The 18,973-nt window shown below is 44.3% G+C and overlaps 1 protein-coding gene across 1 annotated transcript in view; it reads left to right on the forward strand.

Moving 5' to 3' along the window:
- Positions 1–18,973, forward strand: part of SFXN5 (sideroflexin 5) — a 141,558-nt gene that overhangs the window by 103,749 nt on the left and 18,836 nt on the right. Inside the window, exons 11-12 of the mRNA XM_045017488.1 lie at positions 230–345; positions 5,401–5,486. Of these exons, the coding sequence (XP_044873423.1) occupies positions 230–345; positions 5,401–5,486 (202 nt within the window). The remainder of the gene's footprint in view (positions 1–229; positions 346–5,400; positions 5,487–18,973) is intronic.

The following is an 18,973-nucleotide window of genomic DNA, read 5'->3' on the forward strand; positions in this document are numbered from 1 at the left end:
TCTACATAATCACGTATAACTCTCATTACAATATCAGCCCTCCACCCTCCAAAATCCCTTTGGGGTCCAATTCTACTCTCAGTTGCAGCGAAGCCAAAGCAGAGTGGAATGGAGGTTACTGAGAGCAGAAGGTGGCTGTTTGATTTTTAAATGGGGGCTGCAGCCTGCCCCAGTATCCTGTGAAACCTGATGGAGGGATTACTGACCCCTGTGCTTTTCTCACCCTCAGCTAGTGCCAATGTCTGCAATGTTGTCCTGATGAGGCACACAGAGCTGGAAGAAGGGATTGACGTCCTGGACAGTAACGGAAACATTGTCGGATCTTCCAGAATTGCTGCCAAACATGTATGTACCTGCGGGCTTCCCTGGAGCACACACATACACAGCTGGCCTTTAGGCCCCAGGAAGCCCATGGCCATGGGAACCCCTGGTTTGGATGAGCTAGAAACAAAGGAGAATCTCAGCGGTCATTTAGAAAACTGGGACAGCCTAGTCCTTATCCATCATCCATGATAAATCAGGCTTTGGTGGTTAATTACCTGCTTTGCTCAGTGAGCACTCAGAAATCTGGGGCTTTGGTGCGCACAAAAATGTACAGGTGACAGATCCGGGGTACAGTTGGGCTAGAAGTATTTGGCCCAGAATGCCTGGTTTAGTCAATCAAGATTAATCGTGGCGTAAGAGTGGTAGAAACTCTCATTTTCAATGTTAGCTACGATTCTGTTTACTATGTGGCCAGTCTAGCAGCAAAAGGCAGAATGAGATCCAGTGGGTGAAGCTAGACAAATTCAGATAAGAATGTATGGAGCAGATTTTTAACAGTGGTCACTGGATCGACTTCACTAGGTCTGTGGTTGATTCTCCAGCACTTGACGTCTTAAATCAAGACCGGTCATTTTTCTAAAAGATATGATATAGCTCCACCAGAAGTTATGGGCTTGATGAAGGAATGGGCATGTTATGCAGAACATTAGATCTGATGATCATAATGGTCCCTTCTGGCCTCAAAAATCTCTGAATTCTTTTAAGTGAGAACCTATTGTTCTTCCCCCGCCCGCCACCCCTCCACTGTCAGTCTAAGGATTTCACTGTGGAAGCTGTAAGCAGTTGACGTTGAGTATGAGGCAGAGATAACATACACCTTTTTACAAATGAGAAAAACTTAGTTTGCCAGCTGAATAGCAGTTTAACCCACCCTGTGCCAAATGACATTAACAGCCATCAACCAAACCTTTATAAGGAGACCCCAGCTGTTTTTATTCTCTTGCTAACACCTGGTTTGTTCCTGCTCCTGCCCCGCAACCTTCTGAATTCTGCCATATGCTCATGACTACATTATGACTTTCCAGTTTTTTCTGTTCTTGAGTTGCTTTGTCTCCAGAGCTTTGTCTGATTGTCTAATTGAACCGGGTTGTTTTCTAGTAGGTTTTAATCTGAAAGGTAAAGTGTGCAGAGGCACAAATCCAGGCAGTGGAGCTCATAATACAGTCCTTGGCACTTGGCACTCCTTCTGTCCAAGGCTCTTAAAACAGTTACAGAGAGTAACTAATTTAGCCTCTGAGCCGCCTGCAAGGAATGGTGAGTGACTGTTAATATCGCCATGTTACTGAAGGGGAAACTGAGGCACAGAGCTGTTAAGCAGTTTGCCGAAGGGCTCAGAGGCAGTTGGTATCAGAGCTGAACCAGATTTCCTGACCCGCCCTCACCCCATCCCTAGCCCAAGACCTCTCCGTGTTCTAATGTCTGGCCAAATGGCTCAGGCCCAGATCCTGAAAGGTAGCTAGGTTCCTAACTTCCATTGATTCAATGGGAGCGAAGCACGTAAAAATCATTGAGAACCTGGGCTTAAATGGTTACCTGGCAGCACAGTTTGAGTGACGTGTGTGTGGCATTTTTATCTGTGCAGGAAGGTGACGATCCGTGGAAAACCTTGGGGTGGGGGTTACCTTTGCTGCCCTATGCTGCTGCTGCTCTGTGTCTCTGGGTGGGGTTCTGCACTCCCACTACTCAACTGCTATGGGTGTCACCTCACACATCTTGCCAGGTAGCTGCACTGTCCCCCTGTCCTCCTTCCACTGGGCTCTGCTCGTACTGGGCAGCTTAGCCACACCCCCCCACCTCCAGTGTTTAGACCAGGGGTTCTCAAACTGGGGGTCGGGACCCCTCAGGGGGTCACAAGGTTTTTACATGGGGGGTCGCGAGCTGTCAGCCTCCACCCCAAACTCCGCTTTGCATCCAGCATTTATAATGGTGTTAAACATATAAAAAAGTGTTTTTAATGTATAAGGGGGGGGTCACACTCAGAGGCTTGCTGGGTAAAAGGGGTCACCAGTACAAAAGTCTGAGAACTAGTTACCCTCCTCGCAGCTCTGCATATGCAACTTGCTTCCTCCGCCAGTCTGTTCCTGTCAGCACCTGATTGTCTCCCTCACCTCCTGACTGCACCCCTCCCAGCACCCCGTCACTCAGCGTTAGCCCTGTGTCCTCCTTGATTCACCACCCAACCTCCAGATTCACACCGGTTCACCCCCCAAGCTTCCCATCAATTCACCTCATCCCCCGCCCTTCTTTCAGCATGAGCTGGGTCATCCGCTGTCCCTCAGCCAGTGAAAGCAGACACAGCCTCACCCTCTCCAGCTCTGCCCCCCTCATCCCTTTCAGAGACAGTTCAGAGTAGGGGAGAGAGGAGCATCCACATTCCCTCTCCCACCAACAGCTCTGCTTCTCTGAGTTATGTGGCGAGCACATCCTGAGCTCTGAGCCCGTGGCTACCAAACAGCAGTCTAGGACCTCAGGAGTTTATTGCTAAAATCATATACAGTAAATGTTAGAGCCTGATTCAGTGGCACACTGCAGTGGAGGCGGGCCGCTCTTGTGGCTGAGGTATTGGACTAGGACTCAGGAGAACTAGGTTTAATTCCTGGCTCTGATGCATGCTCCTTGTGTGACTTTGGGCAAATCATGTTATCTCTGTGTGCCTCAGTTCCCCCATCTGTACAGTGGGGATGATCGTACTTCCTGACCTCACAGGTTCATGTGAGGATACAATGATCAATGTAGGTGAGGGGCTCAAGTGCCCTATGATGAGAGAGATCATAGATTCATAGGAATGTAGGGCTGGAACAGACTTTGAGAGGTGATCTAGGCCAGCCCTCTGCTCCGATGCACGATGAAGTAAACCTAGGCTGCCTCTGAAAGGTGTTTGGCCAAATTGTTCTTAAAAACCTCCAGTGACAGGGATTCTGCAACCTCCCTTGGAAGCCTGTTCCAAAACTACCCTTAGAGTTGGAGGGTTTTTCTTAATATTTAACCTAAATTTCCCTTGCTGCAGATGAAGCCCATGACTTATTGTCCTACCTTCAGTGGGCATGGAGAACAGTTGATCACCATCCTCTTTATAAGAGCCCTTAACTTGTTTGAAAAGTGTCAGGTCCCCCTCAGTCTTCTTTGCTTAAGACTAAACATACCCAGTTTTTTTAATCTGGTCTCATAGGTCAAGGTTTCTAAACCTATCATTTCTTGTTGCTCTTCTCTGGACTCTCTCCAGTTTATCCACATCTTCCCTAAAGTGTGGTGCCCAGAACTGGACACAGTACTCCAGCTGAGGCCTCATCTGTGCTGAATAGCACAGGATAGTTACCTCCCGGGTCTTACCAGTGGCACTCCTCTGAATACACCCCAGAATATTAGCCCTTTTCGCAATGCATCACCTTGCTGACACATATTCATAGATAGAATGTTACGTTATTTATTACATGCATAGGGCCATGCCCCACTCTCGTTTATATCAGAGTTACTGTCGGTTTACACTAGCATAACTGAGCACAGATTCTGGCCCATAATTTGCAGCAACAACAGAGCAAGAACAGAATATAGGTAAAGAGAGCTAGGCTGGAATTTTTCAGCAAATATATTTTTTTAATGAAAAACATTGATTTATCAAAACCAAAACTGCTCGCCAAATCTCCCAAATTGAAACATTTTTGCAAAAAAAACTTATGAAATTGTCAGAATGTTGCTTTTTGACATTTTCTGAAAGGGAAGTTGGGGTTTGAGTGAAAGTGACTTTTTGTATACATGTTTTAGTAAATTTAATCTAAAGGGGGTTTTTTTGTTTTGTTTTTTTAATTTTTGGGTGGTTGTTTTTTTTAAAAAGTCACCATTGAAACAAAAAGTTTCAGTTTACCATAATTGAATTTTTTTTTTCAACTTGTCAATGTGAGAGAAATTTCCAGGTTTTGATTTCCCTTCCTGATTCAGAATGGGAAAGATTTCAAAATCTAGAAAACTCTCCAGGGATGGGAAGACCACTTACTGCCCAGCCCTATGTTGATAAATTGGCACGGGTTGAGAGAAGAGCCACGGGAGTGATTAGCAGATCAGAAAAAAATAACTCAGACCATGTCTACACTATCACTTATGTTGTCACGTCTCTTCCAAATAACCTGAGCTTTTTATATGTGCCATGGAGTCCAGGGAGATTACTGATGAACCAAGGAAGCTGAGTAGCACATATCGCCTCCTCAGCTTCCCCAGAACTTGCATGGCACATAATAATAATCAAAAACTTCCCCGCAACTGGCAGCTGCAGCTGTGCCAGGGCAGGCTTAGCCTTCCCTAGCCTATTATACTCTCTGCCTATGCAGGAGAACTTTTCCCACCAACATAGCTACCACTGCTCGTTGGATGTGGTTTAATTATGTCAACGGGAGAGCTCTCCCACATTGGCATAGAGCAGCTGCACAAGAGACCTTACAGCAGTACAGTGTAGAGATAGCGCTACAGTGATAGTCAAAGAATGCCATCTTTTTAGCTTAACAAAGAGAAAGTTAAGGGATGACTTGATCACAGTCTGGAAGTACCTGCATGGGGAAGAGAAATTGGTGGGTTCTTCAGGCTAGCAGACAGAGGTATGTATAACTAGATCCAATGGCTGGAAGCTGAAACTAGACAAATTCAGCCTGGAAACAAGGCTCATATTTTTAACAGTGAGGGTAATTAACCATTAGACCAACTTGCCAAGGGTTGTGGTGGCTTCTTCATCACTGGCCATTTTAAAATCAGTATTAGATGTTTTTCTAAAGATCTGCTCTAGCTCAAATAGGAATTAATTGAGGGAAGTTCTCTGGCCTGGGTTATACAGGAGGTCAGACCAGATAGTCACAGTGGTCCCTTCCAGCCTAATAATCCATGAATCTATATGCAAGTGACTGATATCAATCTTGTTATCAATCTTTGTTGTTACATTCCAACCACATACATACCATTGAAAATGCTAGGGGAAGGATTTCTGTCCCAGTGGGTTGTTTGATCAATAAAGGCATATGCTGGGAGCAGTTTTAAGTGTCTGTCTTCTATTTCTTTTTTTATTTTATTTTATTTTATTTTATTTTATTTCAGGCACTGATAGAGACAGCCCTGACTAGAGTGGTCCTGCCAATGCCTATACTGGTTCTACCTCCAATGATTATGTCTATACTGGAAAAGTAAGTGTTGGGTGATGTGGGGTTGGGGGGAATTTCCAGGGAAAGGGAAGCTGGGGGAAAGTGAGGAACAGCCCTCATGGGTAAAGATGTGCAATTTAGGATACGCCTGCACTGGAGCGGGAAGGTGCCATTTTCTGCTCAGGGAGACATACCTGTGCTAGCTCAAGCTAGTGTGCTAAAAATAGCAATGTAGCCACAGCAGTGCAAGCAGCAGGAGGGGGCTAGCCACCCTGAGTCCAATCCCATCTGAGACCCTCAGTATGTACTCAAGTCAGCTAGCCCACCCATGCCACTATGGCTACTCTTTTGGTTTTAGACTGTTAGTTTGATCAGAGCTAACGCGGGTCTGTAACCGGAGGTTACACCTTCAAGCTCCAGTGTGGACATTAACTGTGATTTCAGAAGAAATATCCTTGTCAAACTGTATACTCCAGTAGATAGCAGTAATTTGTATTGTTACACATTGTATTGTTATTTCGGCATCTTTGGCCATCGGTGTAGAATACTGTAGCATTAATATCGGTATTATGACTTCTCTTTAAAAGGAACAAGAAGAAATCTTCTGTCTGAACTGCTGCAGTTGCTTGATCACCTTTATTCTTTAGGGGCCTGAAAACCAGGGCCGGCTCCAGACCCCAGCGCGGCAAGCACGCGCGTGGGGCGGCCCTTTCCCGGGCGGGCGGCAGATTGGGCCGGTGGACCTGCCGCAGTCATGCCTGCGGGAGGTCCACCGGAGCCCCGGGAGGACCGGATCTGCCGCAGGCATGACTGCGGAGGGGGCGCTCGTCCCACGGCTCCAGTGGACCTCCCGCAGGCACGCCTGCGGCAGCTCAACCGCAGCCGCCAGACCTGCGAACCGTCCGCAGCTGCGGGAGGTCCAGCCGAGCTGCGCGACCAGCGGACCCTCTGCAGTCATGCCCGCGGGAGGTCCGCTGCTCCCGGGGCTCCGGGGCGCCTCCCGCGCATGACTGCTTGGGGCGGCCAAAAAGGTAGAGCCGCCCCTGCTGAAAACCCTCTGTATTCAATGGAAAGATTCCCATTGATTTCAGTGAAGTTTGCATCAGGCCATAAGCATGTAATTTCATGCAGGCCTCGGGCCTCTTTCTGAAAAACTGGGCCTAATTGTATGGAAGCATGGGTGGAACACTAGCCTCAAATGCTGTCTGTTGCATGCTCTGCGAAACTTGGCTTCCTGTGATTAAGATTGGCTCCCTCATGATGTATGGCTCCATGGTATTTCATTGCACTTTTGAGAAACGCTACATTTTTGGTAGCACTTTAGGGGGTGTGTGGGATGGGGCAGTATTATTGTAGTATGTCTAATTATCAGTGTCACCGCATTTTAACAAAGTATCTGCTACATCCATATCCCCCCTCCCCTGTGTCCCAGCATGTCTTTTCTTTTCTGCTAAGAACGTAGTGCGGTGAGTTCTTTTTGTTGTGGATGTTTACTCTTTCCTGGCTCTTTAAAAAAAAATTCTCTGCCGGAGAAGAGGCCATCTACTATCATCCCATCTGTACACCTCATTCTGTTTCAATGGGCTTCAATGGGGCGTGTGTCACCTGTGAACCTTCAGAGACTGATTACTGCATTGAAGGATAGTGTCTCTAAAGAGCCAGCTACTTTGGTTCTGACACAAAACTGGAAGCACTTTTAAAGCAAATGTTAATGATGGCAACTCTAAACCACTCCACTGACAAAGTAAACAATAATTAACACTGCTGGGTATTGAACCTCAGCTTTGGGTAGCAACAGCTTTGTCCTTGGTCCATAAATGCCATTGGGCTGTGGGAAATTCTCTCTGTTTGTTAACAGGGATCAAGCCTTTTTTTTCTATAAGTGTTAATGGCTGATGTGTTTCTGGGCATCTTGTATTTGTTCATTTGTATTACTGTCACCTCTCAAGACCTTCTCCAAGACCAGGGCCCCAGCGTGCGAGGTGCTGTACAAACACATATTGTCCCTACCCTGGGCTCTCTTAAATAGACACAACAGACAAAGGGTGTCAAGAATCACAGTATTATTAGCCCCATTTTACAGATTAGATAATAAGGCAGAGCGAGATTAAGGCCCTGTCTGCATGGGGATATTGACCAGAATAATTCCAATTTGGATTAAGCTAAACCGGAATAAGAGTGTCCACACAGCTATTCCAGAATAGCTGTTATGCTTTAAAATCGCACCCTACCTTGTTATGGAATAATTTCCTTGTGTAAACAAACCTTAAATGGCTTGCCCAATATCACAAAGAGAGTCCCAGCCCATAGCTTTGACAAGACCATCCTCCCTCTCTGCTATTAATTATTTCTGTAGCACCAGCCCTGTGCTTGGTACTTTCCAAACAGACATGCTGTGAATACTGATGATACTGACTTTTCATGGGTCAAGCGCTTTACAAAGAAGCTCAGTATTATTATCCCTATTTTACACATGGGGAAACTGAGGCAAGGGGCGCAGAAGTGACTTGCCCAGTGTCACCCAGGAGGTCAGTGGCAGAGCTAGGAATTGAACCCAGGACTCCTGAGACCCACATGGCTCAGGCCAAATAAAAAGTTTGGTGAGATGTAAAACTAGCATGTTGTGTGGCATGTGCAAGGTGGTTTAAAGCTCTTATGGAACTTTTGATCCCCTTTCCCCAAAGATCAGGCTGTGAACCCAGGTGTCCAGGTCAAATTCCAGCCTGGGGAATTCTGGCATAACCTTAAAATACCTCACTCCGTTCCAGTGGTAGTCACCTTCGTCCCCTTTCCCCCCATGACCTTCTTGGGCCTTGCCTTGCTCCAGCATCTCCTTTTCCCATCAAGTCCCCCAGGCACTAAGTACTGCCTTCTCCAGCCTGCGTTTCCTGAGATGTTGTGATCTTCTCCCTACTCTAAATCTGTGGCTCTTTTCTGCTGCATGGACCTCGCTGTGGGTGCTCTGTTCATCCACCTTTGCTCAATGTTTTTCTCAGGCCAGTCATTATAGTATGGAGCTGTCTGTCCCTAAAAATAGGAGATTGACAGCTTTTGGGATGCCAGCAGAGGGTGCCCAAAGACAGGAGTCTCCCAGGGGAGCCAGAAGACTCCACAGGCATGTACCTGTGCAGTTCCACATTTTTTTTGCAGGGTTTTTTGTTTTTAGTGGTCAGTGAAATAAACATTTTCAGTCCAATTTCATGGCAACTCTCTGAAGAGAAGACTAAAGAGGAAGGGCCTTTTTGGAAGAAGTGAGTTTTCAGTTCAGGTCAGTACAGGAAGGTGGAGGCATAACAGACTGGGTCAGCAAAGAAGGAAAGTCGATTTATAAGGCCAGGTTTTGAGCTGGCCAGCGAAGCTACACAGGTTACTCCAGGAGAGGATCTGGCCCATAAAGACTCCATTGGGTATTGGCTGAGATTATACATTTTTATATTCATACAATAGTAGTCTGTCTGTCATTTTTCTTGAAATCCCAGCTCCTGGAGTCAAACGCTTAGGTGAGAATCTCAGGTTTCAGTTTTTTTACAAAGTAATTTTTTAGCCCTCGTGGCTGCAAAGAAGAGCTTGAAAATGTGATCTGAGTGCCCCCTAAAGGATCAGAACTCACCAAACCAACAACATTATTATTTATTATTTTTTTAAAAATCATAATTTCTCTATAATATTTACAGACAATGCAGTAGATTTTCAAAGGCACAAATGGCATATAGGCACCCAACTCCCATTGACTTTCAGTGAGATATAGGTACTTCGCTGCCATTTGTGGCTTTGACGATCTCTCTAGTTTTGGAAAGCTATGCTACATTACTCTGATCGCTGCCTTACTTTCCTCCCTCTTCAGTTCCAACATGAACTTATCTGCTTCTGTCTTGAGAACTGTTAGTGCTTTAAAAAAATGGTTCCATACCATGTGAAAGCATGGCACCAGTTTTCAAGTGCTGCGAAGCTCTGTCCTTTATTTATCTATAGCAATTTGTGAGTTATCAGCTGCCAAAATCATTCAGTATTGACATGGGGAAAATCCCAAAATTGTAATCACGATTATGTGATTTTTAAGATCTTCTATTTCAAGTCAGTTTAGCATTAAACTGCATCTCTCAGTGGTGCTGCATTGCCTCATAGAAGTTGTAATTCAGATGCCTGACCAGACTACATCTTCCATGATGCATCCTACAGCCTGGTCAGAGGGGAGGCTGCATTGCATCATGGGAGACATGGTCAAGCCAGAGAACTGGCCCATAGGATAAAATGGTGGCATGAGACTTCTGAACTACAACTCCCATGAGGCAATACAGTACCATGAAGCGATTCAGTTTAATTTTGAATTGGCTTGAAACAAAATGTTTTGGATCAGTTCAACAAATAGAAATATTTCAGTATGAGTGTAACCAACCTGAAATGAAGTATTTTGATTTGGTATTCCTGATGGAAAATTGAAAAATCTTGGCAAAATCAAAATTTTCCAGTGAAAAATTTCAATTTTGCAGAAGCTGCCTTTTCTGTCAAAAAAATCATTTAAGTGGAAAATTGCCAGGCAGCTCTTTTTCCTGTCTGTCTATCTGAGAGACAAGGTGTGTAAGCTTGAAAACTTGTCTCTTTCACCAACAGAAGTTGGTCCAATAAAAAATATGACCTCACCCACATTATCTTCTAATATCCTAGAACCAACAAGACTACAGCAACACTGCAAACTCTGTCTGTCTGACAGACAGCTGTCTGTCAGATCCTGGTTACAGTGGGAAAGTTTTATTGCAGTTATAGTAAGAGACATATGAGATGTATTACACATAGCTTTAATTATTTAAAAAAATCTCATATTACTTTAAAAATGGTGAGGAGGAGGATGATTTATTATTTTTAAGGCTGAAGGTGATTTTAATTAAACCTAGGCCTGAGTCACAAAGTTCAATCTAGATCTTCCTCAGAGTTCTGCTGTGTTTGAATCTGAGGTTGTGGTTAGTGAGTAAAGTGACTCTTACAAATGCCACTCTGATTCCTTGTGTATGGGGCCAGTGGTAAATTGGTGTAATTTCCTTGACTTAAGTGGGGCTGTGTTCCATCAGCTGAGGATCTGCCCATAGTCCCCACCAATGGTTTTTAGCTTAAAACAAAACTAATACAGTGTTGTTGGGGTTTTTTGTCCCAATATTTTAAAAGTTTATTTTAGTGGCCAGTTCCTGGTCGTCATCTTTCCACTTGGATCCAGGTCTTTCATCTCTCCCAGCCATATCTCGCATCTCTCCATCTGCATGTTTTAACTCCCCCAGCTGCCTCTCTCATCTCTCATGCCATTTTTTTCAGCTCTCTTGGCGTCTCTAGTCTCTGCCTGCTGCGTATTTTAACTCCCTGGCCTTCGTTCTTTGCTCTTCAGGCAACTCAGTGTTACCTCCCACTGCTCAGCTCCCCGGTGTTCCGTTCTTTCACCATGTCTCATGCATCTCCTGCTGCTTGGACACGATGTGGAAGCATCCAAGCTATAGAACCAACATTTATTTTGGGATGGCATGCGCTGTGTGATGAGCATAATGCCAGTTATTTTGCACAGATATATTCTTATTTCAGTTGTATAATTAACAATAGCTATGTTAAGACAGCCTTAATAAAATATAAATACGGTTTAGCTGCATCCATGAAAGTAAGAAAATTCTAAGTATGGGACATAAAGAATTTTAAAGCAGAAGAAAGTAGAAGAACTCATCATGTGCCTTCTCTGGTGAAGCCTCACTGGACCCCTCGCATAACTCTGACTTCAGTGGAGTTACACCAGGAATGAATTTATCCTACTTGTATCTCACAATGTTGTCATCATTCAGATACTTGTATGTATCCTATTGTGCAATGTTTATAGAAAGATGAGGAAGAAACGGTGCAAGGATTCTCCAACTAAGCATCAGTTGCCACAGCCATGTTCCCAGCATCCTCCCATTCCCCTCACCCAGCTTCCTCCTTCTCTCTCAGAAACAGAATTAGAACCTATTCATTTTATGGATTATAACCCTGTTCTCAGACACAATTGCAGCCTAGCATGGCTGACCTAACATCGTTATAAACTACAGCCCTTGCTGGATGCTCCCATTGAGTTAATTGGGAACAGGACTAGGCCGCATCTTTGGAAGTGGTTCTGTGTGTTACCTAATGGGGCTAGCCTGCACCATGCTTTGGGCTAGCATGAGTGTTAAAATCCCCAGTCCGCACTGGGCAAAGAAACCAGCTTAGCAGGAGCCATGCTGGAAAAAACAAAAGAGTTATTGCTGGCATGATTCAAGCCAGAATGTAGACAGGTCCCAATGACTTTTTTTGGCCATCAAGGTAAGTTCTGCTAAGGCAGTTACAGTGGTGAGAGTATCACAGGCTGCTGTACTCTTAGAAAGTTAGTTTGGTATAAATGAAATAGGGCTGTTGATTAATTACAGTTAACTCACACGATTAACACAAGAAAATTAATTGTGATTAAAATTAATCCTGATTAATCACAGTTTTAATTGCACTGTTACACAATAGAATACCAATTGATTTATGAAATATTTTGGATGTTTTTCTACATTTTCATATATATTGTATTCTGTGTTATAATTGAAATCAAAGTATATTATTTTTTATTATAAATATTTGCACTGTAGAAATGATAAAAGAAATAGTATTTTTCAATTCACCTCATACAAGTACTGTAGTGCATCTCTTTGTCATGAAAGTGCAACTTACAAATGTAGATTTTTTTTTGTTACATAACTGCACTCAAAAACAAAACAATGTAAAGCTTCAGAGCCTATAAGTCCACTCAGTCCTACTTCTTGTTCAGCCAGTCGCTAAGACAAACAAGTTTTTTTCCACTTATAGGAGATAATGCTGCCCTCTTCTTATTTACATTGTCACCAGAAAGTGAGAACAGGCATTTGCATGGCAATTTTTTAGCTGGCATTGCAAGGTATTTATGTGCCAAATATGCTAAACATTCGTATGCCCCTTCATGCTTCAGCCACTATTCTGGAGGACATGCTTCCATTCTGATGACGCTCATTAAAAAAATAATGCATTAATTAAATTTGTGGCGGAACTCCTTGGGAGAGAATTGTATGTCCCCGTCTCTGTTTTACCCGCATTCTGCCATATATTTCATGTTATAGCAATCTCGGATGATGAGCCAGCACTTGTTCATTTTAAGAATAATTTCACTGCAGTTTTGACAAAATGCAAAGAAGGTACCAATGTGAGATTTCTAAACATAGGTACAGCACTCGACCTAAGGTTTAAGAATCTGAAGTGCTGTCCAAAATCTGAAAGGGGCGAGGTGTGGAGCATGCTTTCAGAATTATTAAAAGAGCAACACTCCAATGTGGAAACTGCAAAACCCAAACCACCAAAAAAGAAAATCAACTTTCTGCTGGTGTCATCTGACTCAGATGACGAAAATGAACATGTGTCGTTCCACACTTCTTCAGATTGTTATTGAGCAAAACCCATCACCAGCATGGACGCATGTCCCCTGGAATGGTGGTTAAAGCATGAAGGGACATATGAATCTTTAAAACATCTGGCACAGAAATACCTTGCAACGCTGGCTACAACAGTGCCATGAGAATGCCTGTTCTCACTTTCAGGTGACATTGTAAACAAGAAGCAGGCAGCGTTATCTCCTGAAAATGTAAACAAATTTGTTTGTCTGAGCGATTGGCTGAACAAGAAGTAGGACTGAGTGGACTTGCAGGCTCTAAAACTTTACATTGTTTTATTTCTGAATGCAGTTATTTTTGTACATAATTCTACATTTGTAAGTTCAACTTTTATGATAGAGATTGCACTACAGTACTTGTATTAGGTGAATTGAAAAATACTACTACTTTTGTGTTTTTACAGTGCAGATACTTGAAACCAAAAATAAATATAAAGTGAGCACTGTACATTTTGCATTCTGTGTTGTAATTGAAATCAATATATTTGAAAATGTAGAAAACATCCAAAAATATTTAAATAAATGGTATTCTATTATTGTTTAACAGTGCGATTAATCCTGCAATTAATTTTTTTAATCGCTTGACAGCCCTAAAATTAAATATTTGGGGACATACGTAGGTATCCACTTGGAATTTCAGTTTTATCCAAACTCCTGTCCATGAGAAAATAAGCTATGTTGTTATTTTATCTTTTTATATGGCATGACCAGTGTGCATAGAGCTTATAAAGACATGGGATCTGCTGAGTGTAAATTGGCACATCTTCAGTAGAGTCCGTGAAACTGCTCCAGTTTACACCAGTAGAGTTTTTGGCCCAGTGCCTCTACTCCAGATAGCTTACACGCTAAATCAGGTGTGTGAGACATGCAGCCCGGGTGCCAGACCCAGCCTGCTGGATGTATTTACGTGGCCCATATGACATTTGGATTGTAATAAGTAATAATTGGAGATATACCAATCTCCTAGAGCTGGAAGGGACCTTGAAAGGTCATCAAGTCCAGCCCCCTGCCTTCACTAGCAGGACCAATTTTTGCCCCAGATCCCTAAGTGGCCCCCTCAAAGATTGAACTCACAACCTTGGGTTTAGCAGGCCAATGAAAGAATCTCAGCTTTCATTTAAAAAAAAAAAAAGTTTCTAGCCCTCGCAGTTGCCAGAAAACCCACAACCTTTCAACACCCAAACTGAGCGTACACAATGCTGTGTTTTCTTGAGTATGTGGAGAGCCTGAAACAGTAGCCTAGAAGGGTGAACTCTCTTGCCCTCTGTTGATCCATCCAACCCAGTGTCAGCTCTGTAGCCCATGGTGGCCCACCAGTGTCAACATTAACCATTTCCTTGGTGATCACTTCAGTGGCTAGAACTGAGAATGGGTTTCAGGTGCAGGGGCCAGTGTGGAAGAAGGCACAAAGATGAGAGGAGAGCAGCGAGGCAGACGGGAAGGAGGACATGTTGGCAGAGCAGAGAGAGCAAGGGCTGTGAAGTGAGAACAGAGATGTAGGCAGGAGGGAGTCTCGGAGCTGTGCAAGGCCTAAAAGGCAAGGCTGAGAAGCTGGAATGTGATGCAGAAGGTGGGATGAGGCAAGAGGAGGGATTTGAAGAGAGGAGAGGAGGATGAGCTTGGCTGCTTCATTCTGAGTGGTCTGGAGGGGCGCAAGCAGAAATTGTGGCAGAAGGCCAGGGAGCATGAAGCTGCAGCCTAGGTTCCTTGGGGTATGTTTATAATAGCACACTGCACTTTTCAGCAGTGAATCTGATGATACAAAGGTGAAAACAGTCTCCTCACACCCTGTGTGTTGCCCTATGAAATTCTATTAGCGCAGTCCCCGTCCTTTCCCGACAAGACAAGTTTGCCCATTGCAAAACACGCCCCCCACAGCTGGTCCCCTGGTGGGCAGTCTCAGAGAAATGGACATAGGGTTGGAGACTGAGCTCCCTCCTTGAGAAACAAGTGAAGGCATGTTAGCTGGATGGCATTTCAGTTGCCCGTGCTGTGCCCATTCTGGAGATACCAAGTGAACTCCAGTCTCCAGCGCATCTGTCGCCAGCACAAAATTATCTTGGAAACATCTGGGAAGTGGGGAAGCTGCAGTCACTTTGTTAATTCTGTTCTAGTCAGCAGAATTATTTTCTGTCCAATCCCAGGAGCGCAGTTACACCTTTCAGCAGCATTTGTAGAGTGGAGAGGTGGTGTCAAGATTTTAACAGGAACAACGAGGAGTCCGGTGGCACCTTAAAGACTAACAGATTTATTTGAGCATAAGCTTTCTTGGGTAAAAAACATCTGAAGAAGTGGGGGGGGGTTACCCACGAAAGCTTATGCCCAACTAAATCTGTTAGTCTTTAAGGTGCCACTGGACTCCTCCTTGGTTTTGTGGATACAGACTAACGCAGCTACCCCTCTGATACTAAGATTTTAACAGGGACTCACACAACAATTTCTCCCTGCCTCTCTCTTAACCTGTGACCCCAGTGTCTTGGGCTTTGTGTGCTGTATTGGAGAGGAGAACTGGGAATCAATTAATTTGTTTTTCAAGTTAAATGAAAAGGGTTTCTCATAACCAGAGCCAAAGAAGGTGACAGAACCTCTTGGCAAACAGACTTGTACTAGAGACCCTTGGCTTGGAATCTTTATACTATAGAGTGGATAAGTAGGGCTACTGGTTTGATTTGTTCATGGGGAGGATTCTAGCTATTCTATTCTATTCTATATAGGTCCTTATACCACACTCATTGCTGGAGTATCTTAGCGCCTTTCAGTAGAGCATTAAGCAATGTGACTGCACATCTGTCACATTTTTTGTTCTCTCATCCTCTTCACAGTGTGTGTGCAGTGGAGTGTTTTCTTTTGGAGGGTTTATACACACACATATTCGTATGTTATACACCCAAACGTACATATGCTGCTATGTGTTTATATTAGAGATGACAAGGTCAAAGCTGTGTTCCTAGCACTTAGAATGGAAAGTGGTGAGGTTCGTGGTGGTCCTTAGTTCATTTCACCATCTCCGACCGGCCTCTGAGAAACCTCTGTCTCCTGCACAGACAAGCTCTACCCTTATTTCAGAGAGTTCCATTGTGCCAGAGGAGAAAGATCATTGACAACAGTAGGCTCTTTAGGTAACCTCAGCCCAGGCTGTTGAGTGCTTTGAAGATGAGGATTGAGACCTTGAACTTGGTTTGGTAGTGCAGGGACTGGAAGACAGGTTCTGATGTGCTCATGTTGCTCAGGAGATCTGCTGCCGTGTTCTGTACCAGTTGGAGTTTGCTAAGGGCTGAAGGCTTTATGCCCAGATATGTCACCTTGCTGTAGTCCAGAAGGCAAAGGGCATAAAGTTCAAGACACTGGTTATATTGTATGAATCACAATATCCTTAATTCTGCAATAAAAACAGTTGAGCACCATTTTATGCATAGTTTAAAATCATCTCAGGCCACTGACTGGGCAAGGCACCAGCAGAGGGCCTTTACAATAATTTATTTTTGGTAGTGCCCAGAGCTTTCCAAACACTTTGCAAGGTTGGTCCCAGTCCCAAGGAGCTCCCAGTTGAAGGACAGTCAGACACGTAGATAGAGGTGAGGGAAACGGGGAACAACATCAGGCAATTTATGTACAAGACAGCTCAGTTCACTGTAGGTTGCCCAGGGTCTTCAAGAGGAAATTACATGCAGGCAGGGTTGGGGCCCTGTGGGTAAGCTCCGGGAGGTCATACCGTGCGAGTGGGCCACATGGAAGAAGGCTCGGTGTCACTGGGTGTGGAACTGGCCAGTGGTCCGATGAGGCTGGTAATGTCGGCAGAGTTCGGGGGCTAAGGTGAACATGTAGAGAGTGTCAAAGTTTTACCGCCCTAAAGATGAGAGTTTCTTCTCTCTCTTAACCTCCCTTCTAGCCCAGATTTTAACATGATAGGTCTCCAGGCGTGCGGTGAAATGGCTCAGCTGACAGCATCACAGCCACATGCATCCTGCCATGCTAAGGCTCCCGCGTGTCATAAGTCGAAGCTGTTTTTCCTTTTAAGAGGACAATCCTGGCGTCCCTGGCTCTCCTCACAGCTGCCTTATCGCAACCAAAGCACAGCATTCTCTTGGGTGACCCTCTTCGGAGGGGTGGGGATAGCTTGTAGGGCATCTGGGGGAAGCTTCCCCTGGGAACTGATTTTAAAAATAGAGGCCATCCAGCTGGCAAAATAAATGTGTTCGTCAGGTAGATTTTTCTGATCCCAAGGGATAAATTGCTTGTGGCAGAGGTGGATTAGCAGGATCCTGATACGGGACAGTTCCATCAAGGACAGGAAAATCACCCCATACATTCCTTTATTTTGGAGGTGCAGTTTTAACAAGGGGCTCTGAGTAGCCCCCTCCTGCCTGGGATGTGCCTCAGGATACTCAGGGCTTTGACCCACAAGAAATAAGATTAATGTTCCTGCCCCATTGTAATTCCCAGTCTCTCATAATGTACGTATTAGCTATGATCCTGTTTATATTAAACACGACAAAACCCACAGAATCTGTCAGTTGGGAGATTTCAGTTAACTCCTGTCATATTTAGTTTAGCATCTAACACCTTCTTCTAGGCAAATACAGCTCTGGTTCACTGAACCTGATAACTCCTTTTTAGTACACCAAGTGACTTCCATATGGAATAAATTACAGTACCTCCTGAAAAACACCAGAGGCAGCTGCCAAATTATGCAAAATTTAAATCACTAATGAACAATGTGATGAAAGTTGAATGAAGGTGTATTTACAAGATCTACAACACACTGTGTCTGTGGAGCAGATGTACTGTCTGCATAAGTTGATACACACACACACACACACACACATATATATGTACATATATATATGGGATCTTTAAGGTCTTTCTGTTTTAAATACATCTATCTCAGAATAATAATTTATACCTGGGCTCAATGAGCCAGAAGCTCCTCATGATGTCATTGGCTTGCTTGTATCCGCTGTGCGTCAGCAGCAAGATGCCAAAAAAGTAGGCACCAGGGAATTTTGAGGGGGAGTAGACAGACAAAGCTTAAAAAGAGAGGGAGAGAGACAGACAGAAGGAGAAAAGTGGTGGCAGTGGCAGGAGGAGAAATACTTTGCACATACATAGTGTCTTTCATCCAAAGATCAATTTGCAAATGTTAATTGTGCTTCGCAGTCGAGTGTGAGGCAAGCAGCGCTGCTATGTGTGCCTCAGAAATGGGAAGAATGGGATGTAAATTTGATCATTTTGCAGGAGCCCAGGCAGAGGAACAGAAGAAGCAAGGCCCACATTTTCAAAGGTGGCTTCTAATTCTAGGTACTTTGTGTTTCGGTTCCCAGCTTTAGGAACGCTGAGTCTGATTCACCATAGAATTGCCTTGAGAATTGTTTGCCCCACTGCATAGTGGGTATAAAACCCTACTGTTCTGATTTGTTAGTGTTTTGCAGTCATTTTCCACTGGTGTAAACGACAACGCAAGATGCAGGCAGCAATGTATTGGGCTCAATGCATCCAAAGCTGAGCACCCAAAAATTGGAGCAACTCAGAATTAGAGGCCACTTTGGAAAATGTGTGCTGATCTGATCTATTTTGAATCACAGAGGGCTCAAGTGGGATATCCCTACTTGCACTGAGTCGTATCAGACTGCACAAGTAGCCTTGTTGATTTTAATGGAACTACTGATAGTGCAAGGTACTGTTCGTTCCCTGGGAGTATGATCACCGCAATCTGGCCCGAAGCATACCAGGGCTAGTCTACACTGAAAAATTACAATGGCTTTGGTACATCTCTCCGGGGTGTAGTTAAAGGCCAATCTAACCCCCGATGTAAATAGAAGAATTCTCCTGTTGATGTAGCCAGTGGTGCTGGAACAACTTTTGTAGTGGGGGTGCTGAAGGCAGAAACCACGTATTTGGGTTGTTATTACTACTTCAAACCAAGGGGTGCAGCAACACACCCCTAGTTCCAGCACCTTTGGCCCTAGCTACTGCCTCTTGGCCCGGATCGGCGGGTAGTGATTGATCTATCAGGGATCGATTTATCACGTCTATCGCGTCTAGTGTAGATGCGATAAATCGATCCCCGATCACTCTG

This window comes from Mauremys mutica, chromosome 5 (assembly GCF_020497125.1).
Source record: "Mauremys mutica isolate MM-2020 ecotype Southern chromosome 5, ASM2049712v1, whole genome shotgun sequence".
NCBI lineage: Eukaryota > Metazoa > Chordata > Testudines > Geoemydidae > Mauremys > Mauremys mutica.